This window comes from Hyla sarda, chromosome 9 (genome assembly GCF_029499605.1).
Source record: "Hyla sarda isolate aHylSar1 chromosome 9, aHylSar1.hap1, whole genome shotgun sequence".
Taxonomy (NCBI): Eukaryota; Metazoa; Chordata; class Amphibia; order Anura; family Hylidae; genus Hyla; species Hyla sarda.
This window is the reverse complement of record NC_079197.1, coordinates 189797095-189816955: the sequence shown is the minus strand read 5'-3', so window position 1 is coordinate 189816955 and position 19861 is coordinate 189797095. Positions and strand designations below refer to the sequence as shown.

Genomic DNA, 19861 nt, shown 5'->3' with positions numbered 1-19861 from the left:
GATCAACTAAAGGAGCTGGAGTGTTATGAGGAAGGCGAGACAGAGGACCCAGACACGCCGTGGCAGTATGCAGTGGAGATGGAGGCAGGGAGTCCCTCCAAGTCACTTGCACAAATGGCACGATACAAGCTCAGTTGCTTGTGTAGTGACAGCTGAACTGTCACCATTCGGCAGCGGGATGACTATTTGAGCTCCACCTTATTGGACCCTCACTACTGCCACAAAATGGGGGCTTTTTTTACACCCACTGAGAGGGAGGACAAAGGGACCTACTACAGAGAGATACTATGTAGTAAGTTAGTGGATGCCTATCGGCGCCATCGTCCATCCTCTTGCAGGTCTGACTCGGGGGGCCCTCTGCGCTCACCTTTCACCGCCATGGCTGCTGGGGAGGGGAGGGGTGGGAGGAACTGTACCAGCTCAATCAGTAGCAGACTGAGTCTACAGTCGCTGATGAGTAGCTTTCTTCACCCGCATAGTGAAGCAACTCATCAGCAGCAGGTAGACATGGAGCAGGACCTGAATCAGCAGGTGGTGGCATACCTCAACATGACCCTGCCAACACACCTTGAAGATCCGCTGGACTTCTGGGCAGCCAAACTTGATTTATGGCCACAACTAGCAGAGTTTGCCCTGGAAAAGCTGTCCTGCCCGGCCAGTACTGTGCCATCAGAGCGGGTGTTTAGTGCGGCCGGGGCCAAAGTCACCCCAAGGCGAACTCGTTTGTCCATGAAAAATGTGGAGAGACTGACGTTTGTGAAGATGAATCAGGGATGGATCAGCCAGGATTTCCAGCCACCATTGCCTGGTGCATCAGAGTAGATTGACCATGCTGCTACACCAACACTTCACAAATATGGATAGTGCCAAACAGACAAGGTGTTGCTCCACAGTTACAAACATTCCTCCGCATCAGACCACAAGTAAGTATTGAGGATATACATTACGTAAAACTCAATTTTTCTTAGAATAAAATATATGGACCCAATTTTTTTTTTTAAATCAAACAAGTATTGATGTGATGAAAAGACCTCTAAAAGGTGTAAGGGAACAACGTATGGTGCATTGTAACCGGTGGGGGTAAAAACTTCCCCTGTAAGGCCGACTCTCCTATTATTAATTCCCTTCTTTGCAAGTGTTACTCGCCCTAAAAAGGGTGGCCCCACACAGGAACCTCTCCCTATTTCCTCCTACAAGCACTGCCATTTCCCAGGGTTTTCAGTAACCATATTCTTGGTGCTCAAGAGGTTGCTGCCTTGTAACTCTAGGTATAAACTCAATGCTATTCATGAAATATCAGCAATACTGACAAAGTGTAACATAATGAAATAAAAACAATTGTGTTAACACAGCTGTAGCCAGAGCACCAATCCTTATGGAAAAATGCCCTGACCAAAGCTGGGGAGCTCGTTACAGTGTGACAGGAGTGCCAGAAGTGTGCTGCACGTGCGCAGGATAGAGCTGCGCCAAGTGCATCACTTGAGACATTCTCCCAGCAGTCATCTGGCGCTCAAATTGCGCCCATTGTGGCATAGCTGATTGGAAGCAGTCCACTGCGATGCACAGTCTGCCGGCACCTTGACATTCCCTAAACATCAGTGCAGTAACGTCCCTGCCGTAGCACCTCCACGCAGGAAGCGCGTAGGTGCCATCCCACTGACCCTCACACATACCTGTCTAGACTTGCGCACTGGCCGGACCCTCTGCACTTAGAGGCAGGGACGGCCGTAGCTCTGCGGGTGGCGGGCGGCTAGAATCCCACCCGAGGCAGTCGTGGGGCTGCGGGAGATGCTGCCGTTTGCAGCTACCGGACCTTTGGGCGGGTAAACTTGCCTCGCTCTTGCTTCCCCCCTGTACCTTAAGACATGCTGGAAACCTAATCCTCCGCAGGTAGTGTGCCGGGCAGCCAGCGGGTCCGCACGAGGCATCATTCTGTACCACCTGCAGCATGCCCCGGACAGCATGGCTCCAAGTTAGTGAGCGGCTGCCGGAGACTGAAAATCTGGCGGGATATTCCAACGCCAGTCCGCCCTGCTCCTTCCACAAATGTCACAAACGCCCCGCCTGAATGGAGAAGGGGGAGTCATATACCCACGCCCCTTACCTAATCCCTATAAGCCCCACCTAGAGGTGCTGGGGGGGGGGGGACGTGGAAAGTTTTGCCCCTCGCACAAATACAGCCCTAATCGGGCTTAAAGGGGTTCTCCACCATAAGGTGATTTTAGTAGGTACCTGGCAGACAGTAATGGACATGCTTAGGAAGGATCTGCGCTTGTCTTGGGGATAAATGGCTATGTTGTGAGATTACCAGAACACTGTGGCTAGCTTTTTTGTGAACTGGTATTTCCTGTTTGACTTTTCTTTTTTGACTACAAATCCCATAATTCCATTTTCCTCCCTCCCACAAATCAGCCACCCCACCCATTGAATGATAAATGAGCTGTATCCATTCAAAAGACCTGTGGTTTTCAATCAGGGTGCCTCCAGCTGTTGCATTAGTTGCAGATTGATCTCTCTTCCACCAAGCGATCGCTCCACCCACTGAAGCAGACAGGCTCCCTGTCATCAGCTGACTAGTGAGTCAGGTCTCCGACGCATTGCAACCTGGGAAAAATCTGAGACAACAGTCATTTTGTATGATGATAAAAATAAATATTGGGGTGAAAATCACATAAGAATTGTGAGAAAACCGTCACACACAGGTACAGACACTATATTAGGAACTACACTAGATTTACAGTTCCTGTAGCATAGTCAAATAAAACAATTACCCGGAATACCCCTTTAATACTTATTTAAGTTCTTTTAAAGTCCATATGGAAGGCAGTGAAGGAGAGAACATGGAAAAAATAAAGTCCAGTATTATGACATGGAGACATTCTTCATATTGCCGACATATTTCAGGAATAGTGACCTTTAATCATTTGTAAATTACTTCTATTAAAAAATCTTTGTTGTGTAGTTCTTTCCAGTCTGACCACAGTGCTCTCTGCTGACATCTCAGTCCATGTCAGGAACTGTCCAGAGCAGGAGAGAATTGCTTTGGGAATTTTCTCCTGCTCTGGACAGTTCCTGAAATGGACAGAGGTGTCAGCAGAGAGCACTGTGGTCAGACTGGAAAGAACTACACAACTTCCTGTGAAGCATACAGCAGCTGATAAGTACTGGAAGGATTAAGATTTTTTAATGGAAGTAATTTACTAATCTGTAGAACTTTCTGGTACCAGTTGATTTGAAAACATTTTTTAACCCCATTGCACGAGTCTAACTCAAATCCGAATCCGCAACGTGCAAACTGCAAATGTTACAGAAATACAGAAAATCCAAACTATGATTCAGATTTCTACCTCAGATTCCATGACATATATTTAATAATAGAAAAAAGATATGTATAATAATAATAATAATAATAATAATAATAATATATATATATATATATATATATATATATATATATATATATATATATATATATATATAGAAAAAAGATATGTATAATAATAATAATAATAATAATATATATATATTTAATGATAGAAAAAAGATATGTATAATAATAATAATAATAATAATAATAATAATATATATATTTAATGATAGAAAAAAGATATGTATAATAATAATAATAATAATAATAATATATATTTAATAATAGAAAAAAGATATGTATAATAATAATAATAATAATAATAATAATAATAATAATATATATATTTAATGATAGAAAAAAGATATGTATAATAATAATAATAATAATAATAATATATATATTTAATGATAGAAAAAAGATATGTATAATAATAATAATAATAATAATATATATATATATATATATATATTTAATGATAGAAAAAAGATATGTATAATAATAATAATAATAATAATATATATATATATATATATATATATATATATATATATATATATTTAATGATAGAAAAAAGATATGTATAATAATAATAATAATAATATATATATATTTTTTTTTCTCGTATTTCCATCACCCCCCCCCCCCCCAGCATGTGATGCTGTGTAAAGATGTTGATGGAAAGATTTGAGCATTTTAACAGAAATGTTGGACCTTTTCCTGCTCGTGTGCTGTTTACACAGGTGAAGTTTGTTACAATGTGTCAGTGTAGATATAAGATAACGGACATAAACCTACCTAGGTTACAGCTGTGCTCAGCAAACTGATACAGTGGTCCCTCAAGTTACAATATTAATTGGTTCCAGGATGACCATTGTATGTTGAAACCATTGTATGTTGAGACCAGAACTCTATGGAAACCTGGTAATTGGTTCTGAAGCCACCAAAGTGTCATCCAAAAATAGTAAAAAGTGAGGATTAAAGAAAAATAAGTAGATAATTAATACAGATAAAGCAAATCATTACATATAAAAGTAAGAAAGATCTGCTGGGAACTGTTATCACTGTCTATGTCAGTGTTTCACAACCAGGGTGCCTCCAGCTGTTGCAAAACTACAACTCTCAGCATGCCCGGACAGCCTTCGGCTGTCCGGGCATGCTGGGAGTTGTAGTTTTGCAACAGCTGGAGGCAACCTCTTTGGGAAACACTGGTCTATGTAGAGGACAGGAGCTTCTTCAGGGTCCTGTACAGAACACACAATGTCCTAAAAAAAAGGGAAATGGAGCTGCCCTCACCTGATGCCCAAAGGATCAGCTAACCCTGACACTGGTAAAGAGTACAGAACATGTAATACCTCCCTGTACTGTAGGGGGCTCTACCAGACACCAGTCAGTGCATACACTTCAGTTATACAGGTAAAGAGTACAGAACATGTGATACCTCCCTGTACTGTAGGGCGCGCTACCAGACACCAGTCAGTGCATACACTTCAGTAATACAGGTAAAGAGTACAGAACATGTAATACCTCCCTGTACTGTAGGGGGCGCTACCAGACACCAGTCAGTGCATACACTTCAGTAATACAAGTAAAGAGTACAGAACATGTAATACCTCCCTGTACTGTAGGGGGCGCTACCAGACACCAGTCAGTGCATACACTTCAGTAATACAGGTAAGAGTACAGAACATGTAATACCTCCCTGTACTGTAGGGGGCGCTACCAGACACCAGTCATTGTATAAACTTCAGTAATACAGGTAAAGAGTACAGAACATGTAATACCTCCCTGTACTGTAGGGGGCGCTACCAGACACCAGTCAGTGCATACACTTTAGGAATACACGGGTTTTACCAGTCAAATATCCATTCTGATTAGTCAATTCTTCCGGCCATTGACACATTTTGCAGATCTGGACTGTCTGTAGCATTGTATGTTGAGTCTGGTTTCAAGTTACAATGGTCCAGAAAAGACCATTGTATGTTGAAACTATTGTATGTTGAGGCCATTGTAAGTTGAGGGATCACTGTATATTGTAACAAACCCTCAGGAAATGATGAACACTGGAGTCTGATTGGCTAACAAGGCCCTTCCTTCTTTTCTGACTATGTTTCTCAGGACTTGCTGGGAGTTGTAGTTCCCCAGCAGCTGTAGAGCCACAGCTATATTTGGACAGGGCCTCTGGTAATTTTATATTTCGGACGGCAGTTTCCTGGTATTATGGAGAATATGTCACCTGGACGCTCAGAGCCTCAATCATAATATATGTTATTAAATCTCATTAGGAATAAAGATGACAGGTCAGACGTCCCAGACGTCCCGGAACACGCGCCAAGTACCAGGGATCCAGAAATAGCAGATAAGACGCCTGAACTCCGCATCCGGGAGCTTGTAAAGGAGTGCAGAGTCGTGTACTTATTCATGTATATTTATAAATGTCACAACATTCTCCTTCATGTAGGATTAGTGATGAGCCGCGCGGCCGCCATTAACAAGACAGAAAATCACAATAAGAGCGAAAAAGATTCAATAAAGTGGAATCACAGCGAATCAACAGGAGGACGATAGAAATAACACATATAGCGCTGACATATTCCACAACACTGTACAAAGATTGTCAACATTCTCATCTATGATTTTTTACATATATATTTATTTATTTATTAGAAGTTTCACAAAATTACACAGAAAAAAATGTTCATAAACACATAAATTACAAAAAATAAATTTTCACATAGAGGAATTCCCATCTTAAAGGGGTACTCTGCTGCTGTTCTGAACACTGAAGCTGAGGCTGGGAGCTTGTGACGTCAAAGCCACGCCCCATCATGACATCATGCCCCACCCCCTCAATTCAAGTCTATGGGAGGGGGCGTGACGATGGATAGAGGATAAGATGTCCAGGGGCGGAGTACCCCTTTAATACATTAGATAACTTTTTCGGTTTACCACCCTGGATGAATTTCTTATATAGTTTGTGTTGTGCTTTTGCTTTAATCAAGTCTTTATAAGAGTCTGGCGTCTAATTTTAAGGGTACGTTCACACGTGCGCAGATTTGATGCAAAGGATTTTCTGCTGCAGCTTTCAATGTAAACTAAATGACAGAACAACAACAAACCTGTAGGAGGCACAGGGTAATACCAGTTACAACAAATGGGGTTAACCCCAAGGGGTACCCTAAACTAGACCCCCCCCCCCCCACAAAAATGTATTAAAATATAACCTTTATTGTATATCAGAAAATAAAAATGTGAAAAACTATTATGGTAATTCACCTATACCACCATTAGGTGTCAGTATAACCCAAAAGTGAGTTTAAAAACACAGCTAGCCATGCACTCATGTGTAATTAGTAATTCATGGTCACCAACATGGTGTGCCGCTATATCTCATGGGCAACTCAGATGGCTGACAAATGATTGAGCTAAGGCTGACCAAAAAAGCTGCTGAATTAAAATAGCACATTAGCCTAAGTCCTGACGTTTCGCTGGAGACCCAGCTTTATTACATGCCAGTCCTCTGCCAGTCCTCTGATCAGGAAATGCAGTCTGGAGTGCTGAGGGTGTGTGTGCAGCCTCAGCCAATCATAGCTCATCTCAAACTGAACTGCTCTGGGCTGTGTGTAGCAGAGAGTGGGAAGAAGTTCTCCCCTGTTTGGCTTCAGATGATGTCACGCCTGCTGGGGAACGCCCCTTGACTGAGCAGAAAATACAGAACAATATCAAGGTAGAAAACTAAAAAATAATAAAAATAAAGGCCGGGGGTGGTTTATCATGATGGGGGCAGTGACCGGGGATAACATTTAACAAGATCATGACAGGTTCTGTTTAATATAAATCTCTCTCATGGTATTCCAACTCAATAACCCATTCGATGATCCCAGATTTATTTCCCAAAATAATTCTAATTCCATTATCATGTTCTCATTACTATTAAGAACATTTAGGGATTAAGTAGGGATTAAGCCTAAAGGGAGGCGGGGGGGGGGGGGGGGGGGGGGTTGGGTGTCGTCCCTGTCCCTCAGACTCCCATTCTGCCCATAGAGGAGCATGGTCAGAAATTGTTCTTACCCCATATCTGAATACAAACTTATCACAGAGAAGGAGGTCTATGCGTGATGCAGATCCATGTGTTTGACTAAAGAAGGAATAAGCGCAACTCAATGCTGTTGAATATAGATAGAGCCTAGAGCGTTCATTTAAATGCTGGGGTATCGTACAATGAGATGTGAAATGTAACGGGGGGGGGAAACATTCCAATTGACACCTTGTCCCGGCGTGTTTCTCCTCTGAGAATGTCAGGGTTCATCAGGGGACATGAGACTGTAACTATAGAGAGTGTAGGGACTGCTCTGTCTCCTGGGTCCTAAAGTCTGAAGTGTTTTCCCCATATGAAGACACAAGTGTTATACATTTTGTAGGATATGTGGAGGACCCAGAGACAACATTTGCATTGGCGCTAAAGATCTTCAAGTTCTGCCTTTGCCTCCTTGTCTTGGTGCAGGATGTTTACTCTGTGTACGCAATTGAACACTCTATTTGTCTTTAACAGTATTTCTCAACCAGTGCACCTCCAGCTGTTGCAAAACTACAACTCCCAGCATGCCTGAACAGCCTTTGCCTGTCCAGGCATGCTGGGAGATGTAGTTTTGCAACAGCTGGAGGCACACTGCTTGGGAGACACTGCAATATGGTCTCTTAAAAATCATCCACTGAAGTCGTCACATACACAGTTTGTGGGGAAGGAAAATAAAACTTTGTATAAAATGTAATTTACATGTTTAAAATAGATAAACCAAAATATCCTTAAAATAACACAATGCTGCCGACATAGATAGAGCCTAAATAATTTAGTATGAATTGCAATAATTTATTTAAAAGCTGAGATATTGTACAGTGATATATAAAACATTACCCCTAATTGTTGTTCGAAGAAAAATTCCAATCAACACTTTGTCCCGGCGTGTTTCACCTCTGAGAATGGCAGGGTTCATCAGGGGACATAAGACTGTAACTATAGGGGGTGTAGGGAGTGCGCTCTTTCCTGGGCCCCGAAGTCTGAAGAGTTTTTTTTTACTCTATATGAAGACACAAGTACTATACACTTTGTAGGATATGTGGAGGGCCCAGGGCAATTTGGGTTGGCCCTAAAGATCTTCAAGTTCCGTCTATCCTCCTTGTCTCTTCTGTGTAGGATCTAATGCAAGAATGTGCAGTAACAGGAGAAAAAACTGTGTATGTGACGACTTCAGTGGATGATGCTCCATGTAACGGAACGGTAGTCACTCAGATAGGAAAAGAAATAAACGTTTAGATACAAAGTAACATGGAAGACGTTAATACTGAGTGTTTGCAGTTACTGTAGTGGAAAGAAATGTAAAATAAATCTTCATTTCTCCTTAATTACGGCCATAATTAATGTGGGTTTTTTTTTCAATTTTTTTTCTTTCTTTTTCCAGGAAGCGGTCAAAGAGAACAACAAGAGGCGAGAAATGGAGGAAAAGATGAAACGGGCGAAGATAGCGAAGGAAAAAGCCGAGCGCGAAAAGATGGAGCGAATGCAAAAGAAGAAGCTGCTGATTGATATGAATAAAGGTAAGAGCAGAGGCGGCCGCCATCTTCTCTGCATTTCCCAACATCTTCAAAGACGCGGCTCAGATTTAATTAACTTATGTAGATTCTTCCCTACGCCAAACCTTTGGCGCACTCCACGTTAGATCTGATTCACACATTAGTCATCGCTCACTGATCTATACCGTTCCGTCTATCGTATATGTTACACCTGGCCCTGAGCGCGTCAGGTCGTATGAAGGGTTACCCGCCAAGACTCCACCCCCTTTTATCATTTGCGCGCTTGGCTTATTTACACCTTTCATGACGGTTGGTGTCGCTGATTTGTGTTCTCTTAATTACTTGTCGCTTTTGCCGTCGTACGACAGGAAAAGGTGATTTTCATTACTATGCTAATGAAGCGGCGTGTAATACATTGTGTGTACACAGAGAACTTCATCACGCATGTGCGGTACCGTCTGTCACTGATATAGAACTGTTCCCTGGACCACAAAGAAAGAAGATTACTTTAAGGGGTACTCCACTGCCCCCCGTGTTCGGAACATTGTCTGCAGTCTGCAGGGGTCGTGATATCATGGCCTAGCCCCATGTGACATCACACCACGCAGCCGCCACGCCCCCTCCCATAGGCTAGCATTGAGGGGGCGTGGCATAACATCATGACCCCCGCACCCAGTGTTCGGAACAAAATGTTCTGAATGCTGGGGCAGTGGAGTACCCCTTTAAAGGGGTATTCCTATGGATAACAACGTATGTCACTTATTCATAGTCACTATGATTGAAAACCCTGGTTCTCCATTGTCCTACACAAGCACAATAAGGAGGAGCTGTATAGATTGCACTGCCAAACTGATCCATGGGGGTTCAGAAACAGCTACAGCTACTAGTGGGCTTACTTGATTATCACTTGTAGTGAGTGTGCTTGACTGCTGCTCCTAGTGGGCATGCTTGACAGGAAATTTTAGTGGGCATGCTTAGCTGCTGCTCCAAGTGGGTGTGCTTGAAGGCAGCTTCTAGTAGGCTCATTTGACTGCAGCTCCTCGTGGGTGTGCTTGACTGCAGCTCCTCGTGGGTGTGCTTGACTGCAGCTCCTCGTGGGTGTGCTTGACTGTAGCTCCTCGTGGGCGTGCTTGACTGCAGCTCTTGTGGGCGTGCTTGAAGGCAGCTTCTAGTAGGCTCATTTGACTGCAGCTCCTCGTGGGTGTGCTTGACTGCAGCTCCTCGTGGGCGTGCTTGACTGCCATTCCATCAGTAAAATTTTAGAATGACTTTGATTTCTTAAAAGTAAATAAAAAAAATAAAATTTCCATAGCATGCTGCCATTTTAAGCCGAAAAACTGCCACTGAGCCTAAAAATGCCATTAAAGGGGTACTCTGCCCCTAGACATCTTATCCCCTATCTCGGGGGTCCCGCCGCTGGGTACCCCCGCGATCTCAGCTGCAGCACCCCAGACATTCGGTGCACGGAGCAAACTTCGATCCATGTCAGATGACAGGCAAAGCGGGACAAAGGCTTGTGACGTCATGGCCACGCCTCCTCAATGGAATTCTATGGGAGGTGGCGTGATGGCCATCATGCCACTTCCCATAGACTTGCATTGTGGAGGCGTGGCCGTGATGTCACGAGCAGGGCGTGGCTGTGATGTCACGAGCGCGGCGTGGCAGTGACATTACCAGCCTCCGGCGCTGCACCCGACGCTCTAAACGAACGCCGGGTGCAGCAGGGAGATTGCGAGGGTCCCCAGCGCCGAGACCCTCACGATCAGACATCTTATCCCCTAATAATGATAAGATGTTTCGGGGCGGAGTACCCCTTTAAAGGGTGAAAAAACTGCAAAAAATAAATCAATAAGTACAATAAACAGAAACACAACGTGGCTCTGTAGTTATTTATTTACCTATTGACTCCCAGCTAAGATTTGCCCCCCCCCCCAAAAAAAAAAAAGCATGTGCAATGTTTTTGGTGCAATTTCTATTGATAAATTTGCTTTGTCTGTTTTCAGCCTCATAAAAGAAAACAATAAATAAATAAAACCCAGATATAATCCATAGTTTTGCCTACAACATATGAATCCCATGTGGGCCCAGTAATAATCCTCCGGGTTCAGCTCACTATGTGCGTTTCTTCCTTTTTCTTTCTCTATTCTTCGCCGTTCTCCTACTCATGAATCGAGTCTGTGATTTGCGCCGCTCAGGACCTCGCTTCCTATTTCAGCCATTACCGTACATTTCGCATACGTAAGCAAATCACCTCGGCCTACGTGTAATTCTAATTCCATCTCACATCTCCTGATCCAATGTATTTCTATAGAATTCAGGATTAATAGACTCAGCCTCCCCCCCGCGGGCCGGCGGTCAGACTGCGCTCATTTATGTCAGCAGAAGCCGGAAATGGCACAAGGAGGAATAAGATGGAAGGAGAGATTAGCGCGGCTGCAGTTTACCGTTCCCCTTCTGTGAGCATCGCCATTCTGCAGAATCCCTCCGCTAATCCTCCGAAATCATAAAATATATAACAATGGCGGCGTCAGGCGGCTGTCGCTTCTTTATAACCTCGGCACGTGCCGGCACATTAACTGGGGATCTGCAAGAAACAGGCGACAATCTCTGGGGTTAAAGGTAAAACGGTGGGAAGGTGACAAGGACTTTACCCAGCACAAGGGGTTAATGGTCGATCATTAGATTTATGACAATCACATGACCTGTCACATGACCTAAAATTAAGTCATCTTCTGCTGAGATCCTGAAAGTTCTGTCTGTGGCATCAGGAATATATATATATATATATACACACACAGTGGGGCAAAAAAGTATTTAGTCGCCCCCAATTGTACAAGTTCTCCCCCTTATAAAGATGAGGCTGTAATTATCATCATAGGTTATAACCTCAACTATGAGACAGAATGAGAAAAAATCCATAAAATCACATTGTCTGATTATTAATGAATTGATTTGCAAATTATGGTGGAAAATAAGTATTTGGTCAATAAGAAAAGTTCATCTCAATACTTTGTTATATCCCTTTGTTGGTAATGACAGAGGTCACATGTTTTCTGTCTTCACAAGGTTCTCACACACTGTTGCTGGTATTTTGGCCCATTCCTCCATGCAGATCTCCTCTAGAGCAGTGATGTTTTGGAGCTGTTGATGGGCAACACGGACTTTCAACTCCCTCCAAAAGTTTTCTATGGGGTTGAGATCTAGAGACTGGCTAGGCCACTCTAGGACCTTGAAATGCTTCTTATGAAGCCACTCCTTCATTGCCCGGGCAGTGTGTTTGGGATCATTGTCATGCTGAAAGACCCAGCCACATTTCATCTTCAATGCCCTTGCTGATGTAAGGAGGTTTTCACTCAAAATCTCACGATACATGGCCCCATTCATTCTTTCCTTTACACGGATCAGTCGTCCTGGTCCCATTGCTGAAAAACAGCCCCAAAGCGTGATGTCTCCGCCCCCCATGCTTCACAGTAGGTATGGTGTTCTTTGGATGCAACTCAGCATTCTTTCTCCTCCAAACACGACAAGTTGTGCTTTTACCAAAAAGTTATACTTCTCCCAATCCTCTTCTAGATCATCCAAGTGCTCTACAGCAAACATCCCCTGACTGTCCACCCCTGATCTCATATCTATCTATCTATCTATCTATCTATCTCATATCTATCTATCTCATATCTATCTCATATCTATCTATCTATCTATCTATCTATTTTTCTATCTAACTATCTATCTCAAATCTATCTATCTCATATCTATCTATCTCATATCTATTTATCTATCTCATATCTATCTATCTCATATCTATCTATCTAATTTCTATCTATCTATCTATTTATCTATCTTTCATCTATCTATCTTTCTCATATCTATCTATCTATCTATCTCATATCTATCTATTTCATATTTATCTGTCTATCTCATATCTATCTCATATCTATCTATCTTATTTCTATCTATTGATCTATATATCTCATATCTATTTATCTATCTCATATCTATCTCATATCTATCTATCTATCTATCTATATATCATATCTATCTATCTCATATCTATCTGTCTATCTATCTATCTATCTCATATCTATCTGTCTATCTATCTCATATCTATCTCATATCTATCTCATATCTATCTCATATCTATCTATCTCATATCTATTTCATATCTATCTATCTCATATTTATCTGTCTATCTCATATCTATTATCTATCTATCTATCTCATATCTATCTATCTTATATCTATCTATTGATCTATATATCTCATATCAATTTATCTATCTCATATCTATCTCATATCTATCTATCTATCTATCTATCTCATATCTATCTATCTCAAATCTATCTATCTCATATCTATTTATCTATCTATCTCATATCTATCTGTCTATCTATCTATCTCATATCTATCTATCTATCTATCATCTATCTATCTATTTCATATCTATCTCATATCTATCTATCTAGCTATCTAATATCTATCTATCTCATATCTATCTATCTATATATTTATCTATCTCATAACTAATATCTATCTCATATCTATCTATCCATCTATCTATCTCATATCTATTTATCTCATATCTATCTATATATTTATCTATCTCATAACTAATATCTATCTCATATCTATCTATCTATCTCATATCTATCTATCTCATATCTATTTATCTCATATCTATCTATCACATATCTATCTATTTATCTATCTATCTCATATCTATCTCATATCTATTTATCTCATATCTATCTATCTATCTATCTATCTATCTATCTATCTCATATCTATCTATCTATTTATCTCATATCTATCTATCTCATATCTATCTCATATCTATCTATCTCATATCTATCTATCTATCTAAGATGCAGAAAATATAGCAGCACACCCAGTAGTAAAGTGCAAAAATTGGGATTTATTGACCCATATCAGATGCGACGTTTCGACGGCATCCCGCCATCTTTTTCAAGCATGCCGTCGAAACGTTGCATCTGATATGGGTCAATAAATCCCAATTTTTGCACTTTACTACTGGGTGTGCTGCTATATTTTCTGCATCTTGGATTATCTGAGCCGTCTGCGATTGGGACTGCTATCCTTGCCTGCACCCCAAGACTTGTAGAATACGTGGTTGTGCTGCCTACCCTCTACATTGATATCTATCTATCTATCTATCTCATATCTATCTATCTCATATCTATCTATCTATCTATCTATCTATCTATCTATCTATCCATCTATTTATCTCATATCTATCTATCTCATATCTATCTATCTATCTATTTATCTCATATCTATCTATCTATCTATCTCATATCTATCTATCTCATATCTATTTATCTCATATCTATCTCATATCTATTTATCTCATATCTATCTATCTATCTCATATCTATCTCATATCTATTTATCTCATATCTATCTATCTATCTCATATCTATCTATCTATCTCATATCTATCTCATATCTATTTATCTCATATCTATCTATTTATCTCTGTTTCTATATTTGCCTGTGGTAATTTTCTATTACTTAATTGAAATTCCCACGGTAACTCTCTAACAGTCGTAATAAATATGATGCGTTGGTGCCATTGACGTGTGTGTAATCTTCTAGTTATACAGCGTCTCATCGTTGAGTCATGTTCACTTTCGGCCGCACATTCACAATCTGCCGGCTGGCCTGCGCCGTACTCCAGACTGCATTAGACTTGCATTTTTTTCCCTTTACGGATGTGGTTAACACAATGAACGAAACAATGTTATTAGGTTTCCATATCCCAGTGGTGAGAAGTCACTTTGTCAAAATGACAGCTCGAGAATATATGTGCGCTTTTCTTCTGTGGCCTGTGTCATATTTACTTAGTTTGGCCAGAAATAAGCTGCGTTCTGCATTTTCTCTGCTCCTCCGAGCTGTCGCCGGTGACTTTTGCTTATGAAATTACACTTCTTGTTCTTGATACCTTGTATTTTATATTGTGTATCTTGTTGCAATTTTGCCAAGATGTTTCTTATAAAACCTCATTGTGGTAAAAGAGTCCGGAATAGATGTTTATAATGTTTTCTAAAGTAAGATATCAAGAAAACTGAAATCATACGGCCTAGAGAGACTCATATACAAATCCTGAATTAAAAGTAAATACTAATAAACTAATAGAAAATAATGTATCTTTATAATACTGCCCTCTAAGTACAAAAGATATAACTACTATAATAATGCCACCATATACAAGAATATAGCTACTATAATACTGTCTCCTATATACAAGAATATATCTACTATAATACTGCTCCGATATACAAGAATATAACTACTATAATACTGCTCCTATATACAAGAATATAACTACTATAATACTGCTCCGATATACAAGAATATAACTACTATAATACTGCTCCTATATACAAGAATATTACTACTATAATACTGCTCCTATATACAAGAATATAACTACTATAATACTGCTCCTATATACAAGAATGTAACTACTATAACACTGCTTCTATATACAAGAATATAACTACTATAATACTGCTCCTATATACAAGAATATAGCTACTATAATACTGTCTCCTATATACAAGAATATATCTACTATAATACTGCTCCGATATACAAGAATATAACTACTATAATACTGCTCCTATATACAAGAATATAACTACTATAATACTGCTCCGATATACAAGAATATAACTACTATAATACTGCTCCTATATACAAGAATATATCTACTATAATACTGCTCCTATATACAAGAATATAACTACTATAATACTGCTCCTATATACAAGAATATAACTACTATAATACTGCTCCTATATACAAGAATATAACTACTATAATACTGCTCCTATATACAAGAATATAATTACTATAATACTGCTCCTATATACAAGAATATAACTACTATAATACTGCTCCTATGTACAAGATTATAACTACTATAATACTGCTCCTATATACAAGAATATAACTACTATAATACTACCTCCTATGTACAAGAATATATCTACTATAATAGTGCTCCTATATACAAGAATATATCTACTTTAATACTGCTCGTATATACAAAAATATAACTACTATAATGCTGCTCCTATATACAAGAATATAACTATTATAATACTGCTCCTATATACAAGAATATAACTACTATAATACTGCTCCTATATACAAGAATATTACTACTATAATACTGCTCCTATATACAAAAATATAACTACTATAATACTGCTCCTATATACAATAATATATCTACTATAATACTGCTACTATATACAAGAATATAACTACTATAATACTGCCCCTATACACAAGAATATTACTACTATAATACTGCTCCTATATTCAAGAATATAACTACTATAATACTGCTCCTATATACAAGAATATAACTACTATAATACTGCTCCTATATACAAGAATATAACTAGTATAATACTGCTCCTATATACAATAATGTATCTACTATAATACTGCTCCTATATTCAAGAATATAACTACTATAATACTGCTCCTATATTCAAGAATATAACTACTATAATACTGCTCCTATATACAAGAATATAACTACTATAATACTGCTTCTATATACAAGAATATAACTACTATATTACTGCTCCTATATTCAAGAATATAAGTACTATAATACTGCTCCTATATACAAGAATATAACTACTATAATACTGCTCCTATATACAAGAATATATCTACTATAATACTGCTCCTATATACAATAATATATCTACTATAATACTATTGCTATATACAAGAATATATCTACTATACTACTGATCCTATATACAAGAATATAACTACTATAATACTGCTCCTATATACAAGAATTTAACTACTATAATAATGCACCCTATATACAATAATATATCTACTATAATACTGCTCCTATATACAAGAATATAACTACTATAATACTGCTTCTATATACAAGAATATAACTACTATAATACTGCTCCTATATACAAGAATTTAACTACTATAATAATGCACCCTATATACAATAATATATCTACTATAATACTGCTCCTATATACAAGAATATAACTACTATAATACTGCTCCTATATTCAAGAATATAACTACTATAATACTGCTCCTATATACAACAATATAACTACTATAATACTGCTCCTATATACAAGAATATAACTACTATAATACTGCTCCTATATACAAGAATATAACTACTATAATACTGCCCCTATATACAAAAATATAACTACTATAATACTGCTCCTATATACAAGAATATATCCACTATAATACTGCTCCTATATACAAGAATATAACTACTATAATACTGCTCCTATATACAAGAATATAACTACTATAATACTGCTCCTATATACAATAATATAACTACTATAATACTGCTCCTATATACAAGAATATAACTACTATAATACTGCTCCTATATACAATAATATAACTACTATAATACTGCTCCTATATACAACAATATAACTACTATAATACTGCTCCTATATACAACAATTTAACTACTATAATACTGCTCCTATATACAAGAATATAACTACTATAATACTGCTCCTATATACAAGAATATAACTACTATAATACTGCCCCTATATACAAAAATATAACTACTATAATACTGGTCCTATATACAAGAATATATCCACTATAATACTGCTCCTATATACAAGAATATAACTACTATAATACTGCTCCTATATACAACAATATAACTACTATAATACTGCCCCTATATACAAAAATATAACTACTATAATACTGGTCCTATATACAAGAATATAACTACTATACTACTGCTCCTATATACAAGAATATAACTACTATAATACTGCTCCTATATACAAGAATATAACTACTATAATACTGCTCCTATATACAAGAATATAATTACTATAATACTGCTCCTATATACAAGAATATAACTACAATAATACTGCTCCTATATACAAGAATATATCCACTATAATACTGCTCCTATATACAAGAATATAACTACTATAATACTGCCCCTATATACAAAAATATAACTACTATAATACTGGTCCTATATACAAGAATATATCCACTATAATACTGCTCCTATATACAAGAATATACCTACTATAATACTGCTCCTATATACAAGAATTTAACTACTATAATAATTCTCCCAATTTATCTGGTAACAAAGTTTCCTTTTTGTTCATGATACTTTTATATGTATTTTTTTGTTTTTTATTGGCCCCAATCAATGAATCCTTTGGTACAACCCAATGTGCCTTCCTCTTGTATCTTTTTCTCTATGGATACATTGTGACTGATCCTTTTGCTATACTGTTACATTTTGTACAGTTGGGGTTTTAGATCAGACATATCATGTGGTGGCAGTAGCGTTGCTAGGTCTCCAAAAGACGCAGGCTAGAGCCCATAGACCAGCCATGCCCCTGACCACACCCTCAGGCACACCCTGACCACACCCTCAGACACACCCTGATCACACCCTTAGACACGCCCTGACCACACCCTCAGGCACACCCTGACCACACCCTCAGACACGCCCTGATCACACCCTTAGACACACCCTGACCACACCCTCAGGCACGCCCTGACCACACCCTCAGGCACGCCCTGACCACACCCTCAGACACGCCCTGATCACACCCTTAGACACACCCTGACCACACCCTCAGGCACTGAAGATCTGTAGGTGGCCCAGAGGTCAGACCCCACGAATCACCTTGATTTCCCCTATCCTGAGGATAAGGGATCATTTTAGTTTTGGGAATACCTCTAAGAGCAATAAAGTTAATCATCCTTTCACCTGAGTTTAGGAAGATCTCCTATACTGACAACAACCACCAGGAGGAGTCAGCGGGAATAATTAGAGGCGGGATTTATTTTGATATCCGCACGTCATGCAGCGTGACATTATGTGATGTCACATGACGTCTTATTGGAGCTCCAATCTTCTTCTATGTTCTGCTTCTTCTTGCAACTGGCGGTCAGCAGCTATGACCTCATTAAAGATATTGCCCCAGCAGCCGTCGTACCTGCTGACCGCCAGTTGCAAGAATAAGCTGCTTTAAGTAGAAGCACTGCTATAGTATAATGGGGTATTAAAGGAAAATTGTCACCTTGCTCCCCACACTAACCAGCAGAACTGGCTGGTATTGCGGGGGACGCTGATCAGTTTGATGCCTACTGTTCCCACAGGAGGGGGGGGTGGTAACTGGCACTCTGACGTCACCGCCGCTGTCGGCAGTGGCGCCCAGCTCATCAATATTCCTCCCCTCCCTCCGCCTATCCCTCTTCATTACAGAGCGTCCCTCTTCAAACTGATCAGCGTCCCCCACACTATCATCCAGTACTGCTGTTTAGTGCGGGGGGAGCAAGCTGACAGTCTTCCTTTAATGGGGGTGATAGTATTAATAATATGGCTAACACATGTAGCACTAGTATACTATTATGGGGGCGACAGTAGTAGTATAACTAACATATAGCACTGGTATAGCATAATAGGGATGATAGTAATAATAGTATGACTGACAAATACAGCACTGGTATAGAATGATGGGGGTGATAGTAGTAATATTATGACTGACACATATAGCTCTAGTATAATATGATAGGGGTGGCAGAAGTTAGTAGTATGTTAGTATTATGTCTGACATCTATCATACTTACATCTACAATAAATGCACACATCTATCATACATACATACATACTTCTGGCATTCATGCATACATCTATCATACATACATGCATCATACATATATGCATACATCTACCTATCTTTCTATCATACATGCACACATATCTTATGCATACCTTTACCCGGCCCCCCCATATCCCCGTCCCCCTCAAACACCACCCCCCACGATTCTACTTACCGTCCTGGCCTGCAGATTAACACCATGGCCTGCTGCTAA

General features: G+C 39.2%; 1 protein-coding gene across 1 annotated transcript in view; it reads left to right on the top strand.

The window, feature by feature from the left end:
* DIAPH2 (diaphanous related formin 2) overlaps positions 1–19861 on the top strand; it is a gene marked incomplete in the record, with an annotated part of 1463478 nt that overhangs the window by 1182967 nt on the left and 260650 nt on the right. The window contains 1 exon segment of the mRNA XM_056540556.1: positions 8827–8962. Within this exon segment, the coding sequence (XP_056396531.1) occupies positions 8827–8962 (136 nt within the window).